General features: G+C 47.8%; 1 protein-coding gene across 1 annotated transcript; it reads left to right on the top strand.

The window, feature by feature from the left end:
• The first annotated feature begins 1,263 nt into the window (after positions 1 to 1,263).
• PCYOX1 (prenylcysteine oxidase 1) lies at positions 1,264 to 13,044 on the top strand. The gene is made up of 6 exons (XM_084615243.1): positions 1,264 to 1,428; positions 4,886 to 5,092; positions 7,881 to 8,055; positions 9,012 to 9,223; positions 9,630 to 9,782; positions 10,170 to 13,044. The coding sequence occupies exons 1-6, from the start codon at positions 1,329 to 1,331 to the stop codon at positions 10,826 to 10,828; spliced, it is 1,506 nt and encodes a 501-aa protein (XP_084471369.1). The 5' UTR covers positions 1,264 to 1,328; the 3' UTR covers positions 10,829 to 13,044.
• The last annotated feature ends 1,582 nt before the right edge of the window (positions 13,045 to 14,626 follow it).

Here is a 14,626-nt window from a genome sequence, read left to right as displayed (position 1 = left end):
CGCCCCTCAGTGCCCAGGGGAGCCCCCCTCCTTCCAACACCCTCCCCCAGCATCTCCCCCAGGGCACCCCCGCCCCTCAGTGCCCAGGGGAGCCCCCCTCCTTCCAACACCCTCCCCCCCCGCATCTCCCCCAGGGCACCCCCCGCCCCTCAGGGCCCAGGGGAGCCCCCCTCCTTCCAACACCCTCCCCCAGCATCTCCCCCAGGGCACCCCCACCCCTCAGTGCCCAGGGGAGCCCCCCTCCTTCCAACACCCTCCCCCCCCGCATCTCCCCCAGGGCACCCCCACCCCTCAGTGCCCAGGGGAGCCCCCCACCTTCCAACACCCTCCCCCCCGCATCTCCCCCAGGGCACCCCCGCCCCTCAGGGCCCAGGGGAGCCCCCCTCCTTCCAACACCCTCCCCCAGCATCTCCCCCAGGGCACCCCCACCCCTCAGGGCCCAGGGGAGCCCCCCTCCTTCCAACACCCTCCCCCCGCATCTCCCCCAGGGCACCCCCACCCCTCAGTGCCCAGGGGAGCCCCCCACCTTCCAACACCCTCCCCCCCCGCATCTCCCCCAGGGCACCCCCGCCCCTCAGGGCCCAGGGGAGCCCCCCTCCTTCCAACACCCTCCCCCAGCATCTCCCCCAGGGCACCCCCGCCCCTCAGTGCCCAGGGGAGCCCCCCTCCTTCCAACACCCTCCCCCAGCATCTCCCCCAGGGCACCCCCGCCCCTCAGGGCCCAGGGGAGCCCCCCACCTTCCAACACCCTCCCCCCCCGCATCTCCCCCAGGGCACCCCCGCCCCTCAGGGCCCAGGGGAGCCCCCCTCCTTCCAACACCCTCCCCCAGCATCTCCCCCAGGGCACCCCCACCCCTCAGGGCCCAGGGGAGCCCCCCTCCTTCCAACACCCTCCCCCCCCGCATCTCCCCCAGGGCACCCCCGCCCCTCAGGGCCCAGGGGAGCCCCCCTCCTTCCAACACCCTCCCCCAGCATCTCCCCCAGGGCACCCCCACCCCTCAGTGCCCAGGGGAGCCCCCCTCCTTCCAACACCCTCCCCCAGCATCTCCCCCAGGGCACCCCCACCCCTCAGTGCCCAGGGGAGCCCCCCACCTTCCAACACCCTCCCCCCCCGCATCTCCCCCAGGGCACCTCCGCCCCTCAGGGCCCAGGGGAGCCCCCCTCCTTCCAACACCCTCCCCCAGCATCTCCCCCAGGGCCCCCCCGCCCCTCAGTGCCCAGGGGAGCCCCCCTCCCTCCAACCCCGCCCCCGCCCGCTGGGCGCCGCCTCCCCGAGCCACCTGAGCGGAGCGCGGCGGCGGCGGCCGGGATCCCTGCCCGGGGCGAGCATGCGGGCCCGGCTACCTGCGCCCCTGCTCCTGCTCCTCGCCTCCCTGTGGCGGGGGGCGCCGGGGGCCAGCGAGCTGCGCTACCCGCCCGGCAAGATCGGTACTGGGGGGGGGCGGGGAGAGGCCTGGGCCCAGCTGCGGGGGAGAGGGGGGCAGGGGGTCTCGGCTGGGGGCCCAGTTGCTGGGGAGAAGGAAATAGGGGGTTGGGGCTCAGCTGTTGGGGAGAGGGGCAGGGGATGTGGGCTGGGGGGTTCGGGGAGGCTGGGGCCCAGCTGCTGGGGATCTGGGGTGGGGGGTTTGGGGAGGCTGGGGCCCAGCTGCTGGGGATCTGGGGTGGGGGGTTTGGGGAGGCTGGGGCTCAGCTGTTGGGGAGAGGGGCAGGGGATGTGGGCTGGGGGGTTCGGGGAGGCTGGGGCCCAGCTGCTGGGGATCTGGGGTGGAGGGTTCGGGGGGGCTGGGGCTCAGCTGTTGGGGAGAGGGGCAGGGGATGTGGGCTGGGGGGTTCGGGGAGGCTGGGGCTCAGCTGCTGGGGATGTGGGGTGGGGGGTTTGGGGAGGCTGGGGCCCAGCTGCTGGGGATCTGGGGTGGGGGATTCTGGGAGGCTGGGGCCCAGCTGCTGGGGATCTGGGGTGGGGGATTCTGGGAGGCTGGGGCCCAGCTGCTGGGGATCTGGGGTGGGGGATTCTGGGAGGCTGGGGCCCAGCTGCTGGGGATCTGGGGTGGGGGGTTCGGGGAGGCTGGGGCCCAGCTGCTGGGGATCTGGGGTGGAGGGTTCGGGGGGGCTGGGGCTCAGCTGTTGGGGAGAGGGGCAGGGGATGTGGGCTGGGGGGTTCGGGGAGGCTGGGGCTCAGCTGCTGGGGATGTGGGGTGGGGGGTTTGGGGAGGCTGGGGCCCAGCTGCTGGGGATCTGGGGTGGGGGATTCTGGGAGGCTGGGGCCCAGCTGCTGGGGATCTGGGGTGGGGGATTCTGGGAGGCTGGGGCCCAGCTGCTGGGGATCTGGGGTGGGGGATTCGGGGAGGCTGGGGCTCAGCTCCTGGGGATCTGGGGTGGGGGGTTTGGGGAGGCTGGGGCTCAGCTTTTGGGGAGAGGGGCAGGGGATGTGGGCTGGGGGGTTCGGGGAGGCTGGGGCTCAGCTGCTGGGGATCTGGGGTGGGGGGTTTGGGGAGGCTGGGGCCCAGCTGCTGGGGGATTCTGGGAGGCTGGGGCCCAGCTGCTGGGGATCTGGGGTGGGGGATTCTGGGAGGCTGGGGCCCAGCTGCTGGGGATCTGGGGTGGGGGATTCTGGGAGGCTGGGGCCCAGCTGCTGGGGATCTGGGGTGGGGGATTCTGGGAGGCTGGGGCTCAGCTGCTGGGGATCTGGGGTGGGGGATTCGGGGAGGCTGGGGCTCAGCTGCTGGGGATCTGGGGTGGGGGGTTTGGGGAGGCTGGGGCTCAGCTTTTGGGGAGAGGGGCAGGGGATGTGGGCTGGGGGGTTCGGGGAGGCTGGGGCTCAGCTGCTGGGGATCTGGGGTGAGGGATTCGGGGAGGCTGGAGCCCAGCTGCTGGGGATCTGGGGTGGGGGATTCGGGGAGGCTGGGGCTCAGCTGCTGGGGATCTGGGGTGGAGGATTCGGGGAGGCTGGGGCTCAGCTGCTGGGGAGAGGGGCAGAAGGATCCCTGGCGCAGGCGGGCTGGGGCACAGTTATTGCCGCAAAGGGGGTGACGGGGAGCTGAGGCTCAACTGCTGGGTGAGAGGGTCTGCGGCACAGTTACTGGGGAGATGGGGGCAGGGATAAAGAGTCTTGGGACAAGCTGCCAGGGAGAGGGGAAGTGGGTGACTGGGGACATTTGGGGTAAGAGGGCAGAAGGTGGACCTGGAGCAACTGGCTCCAGATGGGAACCAGTGCAGTAACTGGAATAAGCAGAGCAGTGGGTCTGTGCAGTCACTCCTCACTTAATGCCTTATCTAGGCTCTGTCTGCCAACCTATCTAGCCCCATGGGCCACTCAAAGCCATTCCCTTCTATAAGAAGCAGATAATGGCTCTTAATCTTGTTCTCTCCCGTCTGCTCACAACCCCCCATTATGGTCTGCAATCTGCAGTGCCAGATGCTTGTGCCTAACTTGACCCCCTTCAGAACATATTTTTTAAAGCAAACCCAACAGTAAGCAAAACAGGCCATTTTCATTTCTAATAATTGTAAGATGTTTAAAAATATAGATTAATTATTATTGGAGACATGCCTGGTGTTTGGAACAGTTTGGAGCCATGTTTTTTTTTTTTTTTTCCCAGCTCACTAAAATCCTGTAGGTAGCCACAAAGTTCAGGAAACTCCCTAACGTTCATAGACCCTTGAATTTCTGTGTTTGGCATAGGTCCGTCTGTAACAAAAGCCTAAGTGAAGCCCATGTGATATTGATTGGATGTCTAGTTTTGAAGTTTCTGAGAATCTGTTACTGAGCTTTAAAATACTTCCCGGATTCACAGTGGCTCATTACTTTCTTTGCCCTTAGGAGTCTATGTTCTCAATAGTTTCCCACCACACACACAAACTTTGAAGAAACGAGTCTTGTGTCTCTGGTGCCTTGCACCTTGTGCAGTCATTTGCCCCAGTGCAAGGTGGTGGAACGTACGACCCTTCTAGTGTGGTAGCATTTTACACCCACTTTGCATGTTTTTCTGCTGGTGCAGATGACTACTACTGAAGGAGCAAGACCGTGCAGGCCCAAGATGTAATTATGAAGCCTAGCTGACTCTGTAGTATAGGGATACCTTGAGAAACAGAGAGCCCAAGGTCCAGGAAGTTAGGAGCCTAAATACCTTTGTACCTAAGTGACTTGCCCAAGTCCATCAAGTGCTTGCAAGTCCCTTATTTTGCTACCACAAATGATAAATATGAATTACTAATTGATGCTGCAACCCCTGCTCTGCAGCAAGATTTGCCAACGTTCCTGGAATGCTAAACCAGCTACTTGACACAGCCAGCTATATTACATACATATTACATGTTACCATGTGGATGTGAGCAACTCATAATCTTTGGGCATGTCTACACTTGGAATGCTATGGTGGCACAGCTGCGCCGCTTCACGCGCTTCAGTGTAGACACTACTTCTTCCAGTGGGAGGAGATCTCCCATCGGTATAGGTACTCCACCTCCCGGAGAGGCGGTAGCTAGGCTGATGCAAGAATTTGCTGTCTACACTGGGGGTAGGTCGGCTTAAATGCGCCACTCACAGGTATGGATAGTTAAGTTGACTAATTCTGTAGTGTAGACCAGGTTTCCTGCTTCTCCCAAATTAACGTTCAGCTGAAGGATTGTGGTTTTAAAGAATTTAGGGTGGGATTTTCAAAAGCACAAAAGAGATTTAGGAGCACAAGTCACTTAGGTGCTTTTGAATATTCTACCCTCAAAATGAAAACTCAGTCTCTGTCATCCCAACGACAGAGACAGCACTGGAGGAAGAGAGCCACAATTGACACTCGCGTGAGGGCTGCCTGAATTCAGAGACTTGGGACGTATCTGTGTAAATTAACTAAAATGAGGAAAATAACTTCCTTTCAAAATGTATCTTCAGCTGTTATCGGAGCTGGTATTGGGGGCACCTCGGCAGCCTATTTTCTACGCCAGAAGTTTGGGAAAGACGTACGGATTGACGTGTTTGAGAAAGGAACGGTGGGGGGCCGTTTGGCAACTATAAATGTGGAAGGAAAAGACTATGAAGCAGGAGGAGCCATCATCCATCCTCTTAACCTGCATATGAAGCATTTCGTCAAGGTGCTAGGTATGTGACTTTTCCCTAAGGAGCAGAAGTCGCTGGGCTCATTTCTCCACTCACATCAATGCAAATACAGAGGCACATCAATTTAAGTCAATGGAGTTACATTGGTATCCATGAAAGGACAATCCATCAGGCTGCTGTGACATAGTGGGGTGCAATCCAGACCAACGGGGGGCTGTGTCACCCCTGCCTTCTTACCTGGAGTCCCTTGCAATGTCTTAGAATCATAGAATATCAGGGTTGGAAGGGACCTCAGGAGGTCATCTAGTCCAACCCCCTGCTCAAAGCAGGACAAACCCCATCAAAGCAGGACCAATCTTGCTGATATAGCCTCCAACCTGGACTACTCAAAAACAGCCTTCCAGTATGCAGGTCACTCCCAGATGTGTTTGTGTAATTGCAGCTTGCCAATCACACCCTGGCTCTCACCAGCCTGGGTTATACTGCAGGGTGATCCCAACACACTACCAGTCCTGGATTTCCCCTCAGAAACATATGCCTTGTACTGCCCCATCCTCTCCTGGACAGTCCAAATATACTAAGTCTGTTACTCCTTTAAGGGAATAATATACACTAGCCTTACCCAGACACTTTAACGTAAACACCCTGGATTAGAAAAAACAATAAAACAAGATTATTAACTACCAAAAGAGATTTTGAGTACAAGTAATGAGGCATAAAAATTACAAAGTTTACAAGAAAAATGAAGATAAAATGCTTTCTAGTGCCTAACTTAACAAATGATATTAGATTCAAGCAAAGTTTCTCAGCATATGCTTTGTCAAAGTCAGATTCAAGACTTACTGAATTTGTCAGACCACTCTGTTTATTAGCAAAGTGCTTTGCCAGTGCACTCAGATATATGTGAGCCTTCTGCAAAAGCTCAAGCTAACTTATTTATACAGGTTTCAGAGCACCAGCCATGTTAGTCTGTATTCGCAAAAAGAAAAGGAGTACTTGTGGCACCTTAGAGACTAACCAATTTATTAGACCATAAGCTTTCGTGAGCTACAGCTCACTTCATCAGATGCATATTTATTAGAGCATAAGCTTTCGTGAGCTACAGCTCACTTCATCAGATGCACGAAAGTTCACGAAAGCTTATGCTCTAATAAATTGGTTAGTCTCTAAGGTGCCACAAGTACTCCTTTTCTTATTTATACAGATAAGCCAAAGCCAATTTAACATAGGAGACAAAAGGAGGCAGAAACTGACAAATATACATACATATCTTATTTACCAATCTCCTAGCTCAGTAAGAGCTCTTAAGTTAATTATTTTGAGGACCCATTGTCTCACACTCCTTAATGTTTCTCTTCCTGACAATTATATTTCAACAAACCTTTCAAGCAGCATTTCTTTAATGAATTATAATTTCAATATAATTCATTCTACTTTCACAGCTTCAAACAGTTTTATTGACCAAACTCTTCAGGTCAGGACTCCTTCCACAGAGTCCTTTCTCTTCTCAAGTGCAGAGAATGAGGTGGGTAACGGTGTGTTTGCTTTTTATAGTTTCAGCCCGCTCTTGAAAAACATTTTCAGCTGAGAACCAGGAGACAAAGTGTGTGGAAGAATGTTCTCTGCTGGTCTTTTTCACTTACGTGAGCTTTCTTTCTTTCTTTTCTCTGTTTCCCCCCTTCTCCTTGATGACTCTGTTTACTGCTTAAATGCAAATTAAGACAAGCATACACTCTTTTATTCAAGACAGGTCTGTTTGACCAGTTTGGTGCTACGTGAGTCTAAACATGTATTTTTAACGTAATACAGGGGAAATGTATAACTTTAGTCCTGTCCCCTGAACTTCATGTATAGATGGCCTCTCGAGGTCCCTTCCAGTCCTATGATTCTAAGATGTTACACACATTTTACCATGACATTACTGATCCGCAAGTAAAGAGTTTTCAGATGACACCTCACAAGGCATATCTTGTATAAAGATTATTACAATAGTGTGTATGATGTGAACCCAGGGGTGTATTCCATTACAACTGCCCAACTAACAAAACTGTTATTAGAGTCTCCTTGGGTTTGGAGGCTGGCAAGCTTCAGTTTGGTGACTGTAATAAACAAAACAAAACAAAAGAAAACAAATCATATGTATTACTCACGGCTGCTACTCTGAAAGATGTTATTTTAGAGGGTTGAAACGCTTGATTTTTGTTTCTAGGCTTTTTTGCAAGATCCTTTTGTTCCTTCTAAGTGTTTAGCTGCTCTTGACTAAATGGGATGACCACAGCAAAATATCTAAGGTATATTGTAATAAATCCATGAACTTCCTGGTTATTGCTATACTGTATACCACAGCCACTCTGAATTTTAAAGCCAGACAGCGACTAGAACGCAGAGCTTCTTGATTCAAAGTACAGGTTCATAGTGCTTGAGCTGAAAGGAAATCTCTGTTAGCAGCTCGTGGCCTGTTTGAGTAGCTTTGATTCTCTCCACTCCAGGACAATACTGAACATACACATTATCCTGCACATTACATTATCGTTCACTTGAGTTGAAATAATCCTGGTATAATCTTAGAAGAAGTCATTTTGAACTCCTGCACTCTTGGGGCACCACTCAAATTTTTCAGAGCCAGCTTTGCTGCTCAGATTTTTAAAAGGAAATAATAAAAATCTAGACAGTTTGGACTGATAAGTCGGAATTATTGCACTTGTCATTGTTTATAATGATGCACCTTCTATGCTTCCTGAGCAGTACTGTGCAATAGATAGACCTGTTCCTTTTTAAATTATGCCAGCAGGCCCTGGTAGCTTATGGCAGATATTTCTCTCCTTTGCAGGACTCTCTGTTCCTGAGAACCGAGATGGCCTTCTGGGCATTTACAATGGAGAAGAGTTTGTATTTGAGGAGAGTAGCTGGTACATTATCAGTATCCTGAAACTTCTCTGGCATTATGGATTCAACCCTGTGCGAATGAACATATGGGTGGAAGAGATCTTGGACAAGTTTATGAGGTAATGATGTAAAGCCTGAACTAAATTAATTCTCCTATTGGAGTGATTTAAAAACTGGTGGGTACTGTCTTTGACGATGGATGCTATGGAAACATTTATTAATAAAGAGGTTTGTTTTTTCTTGGCCCTCTTTCTGTTTCTCTCCTGTGATCTTCCTGGGCCTTTTTTCCAATGAGGGTATATCGCAATATAGCTAGGGCAACCCAGGATTCGTTCTTCATGGCAGTGGGGTGATCTCTATGAGTAGTTTTTGTTGCCTGCCCTTTTACTTTGTAAACTGTTCTAATTAAAACAGGATTACTGTTTAAACAGTGCAACTTTGTAGCAGTAAGCACAAACACAGCAATCACCACTTGTACATTGTAGAATGTAGACCAGACAATATAATTTTGAGCCAAAGGAGTCATCAGTACAATTTGCCCTAATGTAGTGTGTCCATCACGCTGGCATTTGGGTGCATAAAACACAGAAACAGGTGTTAATTAATAACTGCCTGCAGTGACCAAAAGTACCCACCCACGAGGAAAGAAGTCAGAAAAGTTATGAAAAGACCCAACAGGGCTTTGTTTTAGATGGGTTAGGCTATGGTTTGGCTGGCAAGATGAGCCTTGTCCCTTGTTCTGAAGGTTAAGAGATTCTGATGGTCCCATTGAGAATCCCTTGTCTCCAGTTCCCAAGAACACACTTCCAAGGACTATCGGCATGAACACCACAGCTGATCTCAGTTGTCGGGAGGGAGCAGTGGGACAGAGACAAAATCTAAAATGGTCAGACCCCTCCGCACACTGGTCTTTGCCGAGAAAAATGAAAACCTGGAAGTGCACTGAGAAATTTCGCTATTTCTGTAAATGTTTTTCATTTACATTAAGTCAGTGACTGCAAGTCAATTGTTCTGTGCTAATGTGTATAGTCAAGATTAGTCTTCTATTAATATGTCTTTCTCCTTTTGGATAAAGAATCTACCGCTATCAGTCTCATGACTACTCCTTCAGCAGCACAGAGGGCTTGCTTCATGCGCTCGGAGGGAATGACTTCATCCAGATGCTGAATCGGACCATCGATGAGACGATGCAGAAGGCTGGCTTCTCCCAGAAGTTTATCTATGAGGTGGTTACTCCAGTCATGAGAGTCAATTACGGCCAAGGCACCAACATTAATGGGTTTGTAGGTGCGTGTTTAATTGTCTTCCCTTACTTACATGTTTCATCTGCTGGCAGATGAAACTATCATTAAAGGGCTGGGTTTTGTGACCTCTGCTGTGTTGTAATGGAAACTCATTCTTAGGATTCTTGCTCCCTAGGCGTGGGTAGGCTTTGAAGGCGATGCATTCAGCCCTAAGGAAAGGGGGATTACTTCTATTGCTCACTGTGATATTCCCATAGCTACTGAACAATTTTCTTTCCTATTTGGTACCATTATTTTTAGCAAGTTTTGTGTGTCACTTTCCTAGAGACCTATTGTTTTCTTAGCTCCATTTTACTATTCCAGCCCTGAGTGAAGAGCAATCCCCTGCTTAATTCAGTGAATGGGATGTTAGAACAGTATGTTTGGAATATCATTCTCTTCCCTTGCAGGTGCGGTGTCTTTGGCAGGTGCAGACTCTGGACTTTGGTCAGTAAAAGGTGGCAACAAACTTGTCTGCACTGGCCTTCTTTATGCTTCCAAAGCACAACTTATCTCTGGCACGGTTACCTCTATAGAGGAGAGAACGCGGCCCAAACGCACAGGTGAGGCGCACTCGCTTTCTTTGGACTTAAGAGGAAAAGGCTTTAAAACTAGAGGTTGGCATACGCTGAAACATTTGGATGCCGATCTCAAGAGCCCTGGTATTCAGGTCACTACGTACATATAGAGCCCATCTGATTTTTAGGCCCCTTATAAGGAATCAAATTGAGCACCCAAAAATCACTAGTCTTGTGATTGTTCTAAATTATGTCAATAAAGGATCCGGTGTGCAACATGTGATGCAAAAGTTCTTAGTCCAATAAGGGAAAATTCCCCCTTCCCATCCCCCCAAAAAATTCTAGTTTACAAAAGTATTAACCCAAAAAAATACACTCATGTCCTGTTGCCAGGAGGATTCTGCATTCTCTCAAGTACTATCTTTTTTCCAGGAGGTACAGTTAAGTTGTATGAAGTGAGCTACAACTCTGCATCAGGGTCAATGACAGACATGTATGATATAGTTCTTATTGCTACACCATTGAATCGTAAAATGTCCAACATCACCTTCCGGAATTTTAACCCGCTCGTTGCACAGTTCTCAGACCATTACCATCAGACGGTGGCAACTTTTGTTCATGGGCGCATAAACGCATCCTTCTTCGGCTACAAGGACCCGTCCCGCTTTCATTTAGCTAGCATTTTCACAACCGAAAATCCCAAACTGTTTATCAACAGCATAGGTGTTGTCTCTCCTGTCCAAAACACACACGAGGAAGTGAAGCAACCCATGGGACCTGCTGTTTGGAAAGTGTTCTCGAAAGAACCACTCACCAAGGAGCAGATGAATTTGCTTTTCTCATCCTATGAATCTGTGAAAGAGAAGAAGTGGCTGGCTTACCCGCACTACAGTCTCCCAAAGAAATGCCCACCTATAATCCTCCATGATAGAATATACTACCTTAATGGCATAGAATGGGTGGCAAGTGCCATGGAAATGAGTGCAATTGCCGCCAAAAATGCAGCTCTCCTTTCTTACCATCACTGGTATGGAAACGTGAACATGATCGACCAGGAGGATTTAAATGAGAAACTCAAAACAGAGCTGTGAGTTTTATCCAGGTATGAGCGGCAAACCCCCATCACTGATGGGAGTCTAGATTGTCCAGTGCTGGCCAGAGGAAATTGATGATGGTATTGATCAAATGCTACGTCCTTCTTGCCCACCTTACTGTTAAAAATGAATATATGGCAATGTTTTTCCCTCTAACCTGATACAGTAATCATAAGTGTTACCTATCACAACAGTGAAGGTGGAAAAAGTCCAGAGGGGTGTAGGATTTTTAAATGGCTCCTTCCCCTATGTGTTCTGATCCCAGCGCAGGAAAGCACTTAAGCATGTGCTAAAGCCCATCCCTATTCAAGATAAGCACTTAAGCAAGTATTGAAAGTTAAGCATGTGCTTAAGTGCAGTCCTGACTAGGGACCTGTTTATATATAATTACCTAGTTCCTGATCTTGCGAACAGGTAAGCATGTGGTTACGTATTTGCAGGATAAAGGCCTTAGTGTCTCCTGTGTTGTGTGTGATGGTTTTACACAGCAAGGAGGGAGGAAACTCTTAAATATAGGAAAAAGGCAGGTGGATGTGGAGCCAGGCGTAACACACATTAATTTTATTTTAAAAATCAACAAAATCAAATTTTGAAACTAGCCTGCAAGAGGCTGTCTGATCACATGTTATTCGCTCACCTCATTTCCAACTGCTCACTCATGTTAAGTTCAGTACAAATTAATTCCATGGTTTCCTAATGTAGTATCAACTTTCCATGTTAAGCAATTGCCTTTGTTGCCACAGGGGTCTTATGTGAGTAGAAAGAGGCAATGCCCTACCATCTGAAAGGGTTTGAGAGCCCTTCTACTAGATTGGACTTTGCCTCTTTTAAGGAAAATAATTTAAAATTGGTTTTAAAGGGTTTTTTTGAATTTAGTTTTGAGGTGTGGAGCAGTCTGGGTGCATGTTCTGTAATAATCTTGATTTTTTTTCTTCATTCTCCTAGTTTTATTGTAATCTTAGTAGCCACATTAGATGGCCTTTCCTTTGGGAGACTGTAGTGTTAGGTTCTACAGTAGAGAACCTGAATATAATTTGGATAACAGTGAATGTGGCTTCTTCCCAGCTGAGGTTAATATACAGCTCTGAAAAAGGCCATAAGTCACGGGATCACAAGGAACTGCAATTGTATTTTTTAAAGTTTGGTTATTCATACATTGGAATCTTACCTTTTTTTGACAATCTCAGTACAGAGTATTGGTCTGACATAGCATGTATTAACAGTACTGTAATTTATTTTAAAGCATGCTTTTCAGGTGAGTGAATACAGAGGGTATTTAAGAGGAGAGAGAAATAGAAATATTTATAGAGGGCTACAGAAGGAGAATGGTAGATGGTATAAATTCTACACATGCTGATGATAAACACATTAACGCAACAGAATCCTAACTAGTCAAGGTGGTTGAGAGACACCAGAAACGTTATGAAAGTCAGCAGTCAGTGAACTCACAAAGACATGCCAGCCACGCAGTAAAAAGGAAGATTTGAATAATTTTGGGATTTTACTTTCTAAATAATGAGGTGGGGGGGGGTCTCTTGTTTCTTTTGATTGCACAACTTGTGTAAATTCTTTTGCTTGTAGGGCACTAGGGCCATATTTTTACACGTGAGGCTAATTTAAATGTTTGTAATTCTTGATAGTTTTACAGCTTTCACAGACCGATCAAGCACAGTAAATCTAACAAGTCTTAACTAAATCTTCTTTTGCTTTAAGTACCAGCGCTCCAGCGAGATTATGAAATGTTTGCAGACATACGTGGTTGTCAGTGATCAGTTTGTTTTTTTAAATCAGGCTGCTTTAACCAATTAGTGAGCTGAAGTCCTACAAGTAGTGATACTCAATACTCAGCATAAATTTGTATGGGTTTTTACTTGTAACTCTACCTGCTGTCTAATTTCAACAGAAATTCAAGGTACCTAATGAAGCACTGTTAATTTGGGGAAGGGATCATATTTGATTGAAACCTTTGCATCACCTATAAAAGCTAAGATGACTAAACAGGAAGTATTTCATTTTGAGTTTTACTGTGTGATTTGATACTTCACCTATCCCCAGGCAATGTCTTGCTGAAAAGACATCAGCAAGGAAACAGAAGCCCTCCACCACCACCCCTTTCTTTTTAAAGGTGCTCTATAAAAAGAATTTTGTTTTAAATGGATGATGTTTTTAATTTGGGGCTATGGTAGTTTGTAAAATTAAACTTTATGGAAATACTTCATTTGTCTTTAGATTTTTTTTCACTAACGCCTGTTCTTCAACCATTAACTAGTCCCAATAGTTTTCAATCTTTTCAACAGTAATAACCTGAGACTGGGCTCCTGATCTTGCAAACACTTATAGATGTGATTAGGCCCATTGACTTCTCATAAGACTACCTTCCACTGTTTATGCCCGATTTGTTGCTTGCATTTCTCTCCGTAATCTGTGCTTTTAAAAGTCTAATCTGCAGTGTTGTTAGCAGTATAAGTAAAGCCTTCCAACTGAATTTTCTATGTTTAAAGGGAATTATATATAAAAATGTCCTCTGAAACAAACTATCGGAGTAGAGGGTGGTATTGAGAAGCAAACTGCATCAAGGGTTTGATCATCCTTTAAACAGTAGCTGCATCTCCTGGGAAGATTAGGTTGTTTCCATGAGTCATATGTCTGTGCCTTCTAGTCTGCTGTGGAGAAAAGTATAAAGCCACAGAACCTTCATACCAGAAAAGTGTCAAGTCTCTATACAACCATTTTTTAATATTTATGTACATGCTAGTTATTGATAGTTTAATCTTTTGAAGATCCTTAGGACTGGCCTATTCTTTCTTCAGCATTTTTAAGGCCTGTTTCTAGTAGCAGTAGACAATATGTCTGTGAAAGTGAAAGTTATTCAGATATAACAGAACTGTTTTGGTTTTTATATAATTAAATAGGTGCCACTCTTTGTAAAGCAAAAGGTGGGGCAAATGCTTTAGCCCAAGCCTATTAAAGGATTTCATTGTTAGAGAGGTTTTGCACTGCAGTAGCAAAATTGAAATATGAATCACGTGTCCAGAGGCCAAATTATCTGCTGCTGTAACTCCACTATCTATAAATGTTAGTTCCACATGAGGGAACAGCTCACTGTGCAAGGAGTTCATCTATTGTACTGTGCTAGAGTTGTTCACTATAGTAAATACACTGCTGTTTCACTATCAGAACCAGCTGGAATGGTTTGAACTCCAGAAACATCACAATGGAGTAGTTTTATTACCATGTTTAGTGTTTGATTTCCCAGTAGCCTGACGCACCCAGCTCATGAAGTAATCGCTGAAGGTGAACCTGAAGGCTTTCCTGGAGAGGTGTAGAGTCTGGGGGCTTTTTCACATCCCCTCTGGACTCCAATAGCTGGACTTGTGACCAGACCAGGATAGCCTAAATCCTTCCCAGCTAAGGAAAAAGATTAGTAATTCAGTACCTTTCTGCTCTAAACACATTTTAAAATAGGCCAAAATGGATGGGAAAGAGGCAGACTGAAATTCATAATGCTACCACTAACACTGTAGGAAAAGATTCACAGTCCATGTTTCTGGCTCTTTTCTGCTGTGAAGACTGGAGACCTGTTCCTAGACATTTTTCACTTGAAATAATGAAGGGGAAAGATTAAAAGTGTCTAGTCCTGCTGGCCTGAAAGCTTGTGTATTAATAAAATGGTGAAATAAAAAAGGTATAGCTCACCTATTGTGCTACCACAGAACTAAAGTTTCTCAGTTACTTCTGGTGCACTCCAGAGCCAAGACTTTCTGGAATATGCACAAGATACTTCAGCAGGCAATC

The sequence above is a fragment of the Lepidochelys olivacea genome (genome assembly GCF_965140295.1).
Source record: "Lepidochelys olivacea isolate rLepOli2 genome assembly, chromosome: 26".
Classification (NCBI taxonomy): domain Eukaryota; kingdom Metazoa; phylum Chordata; order Testudines; family Cheloniidae; genus Lepidochelys; species Lepidochelys olivacea.
Note: the sequence above shows the minus strand (reverse complement) of the source record. Positions and strands in the feature narration are given on the sequence as shown.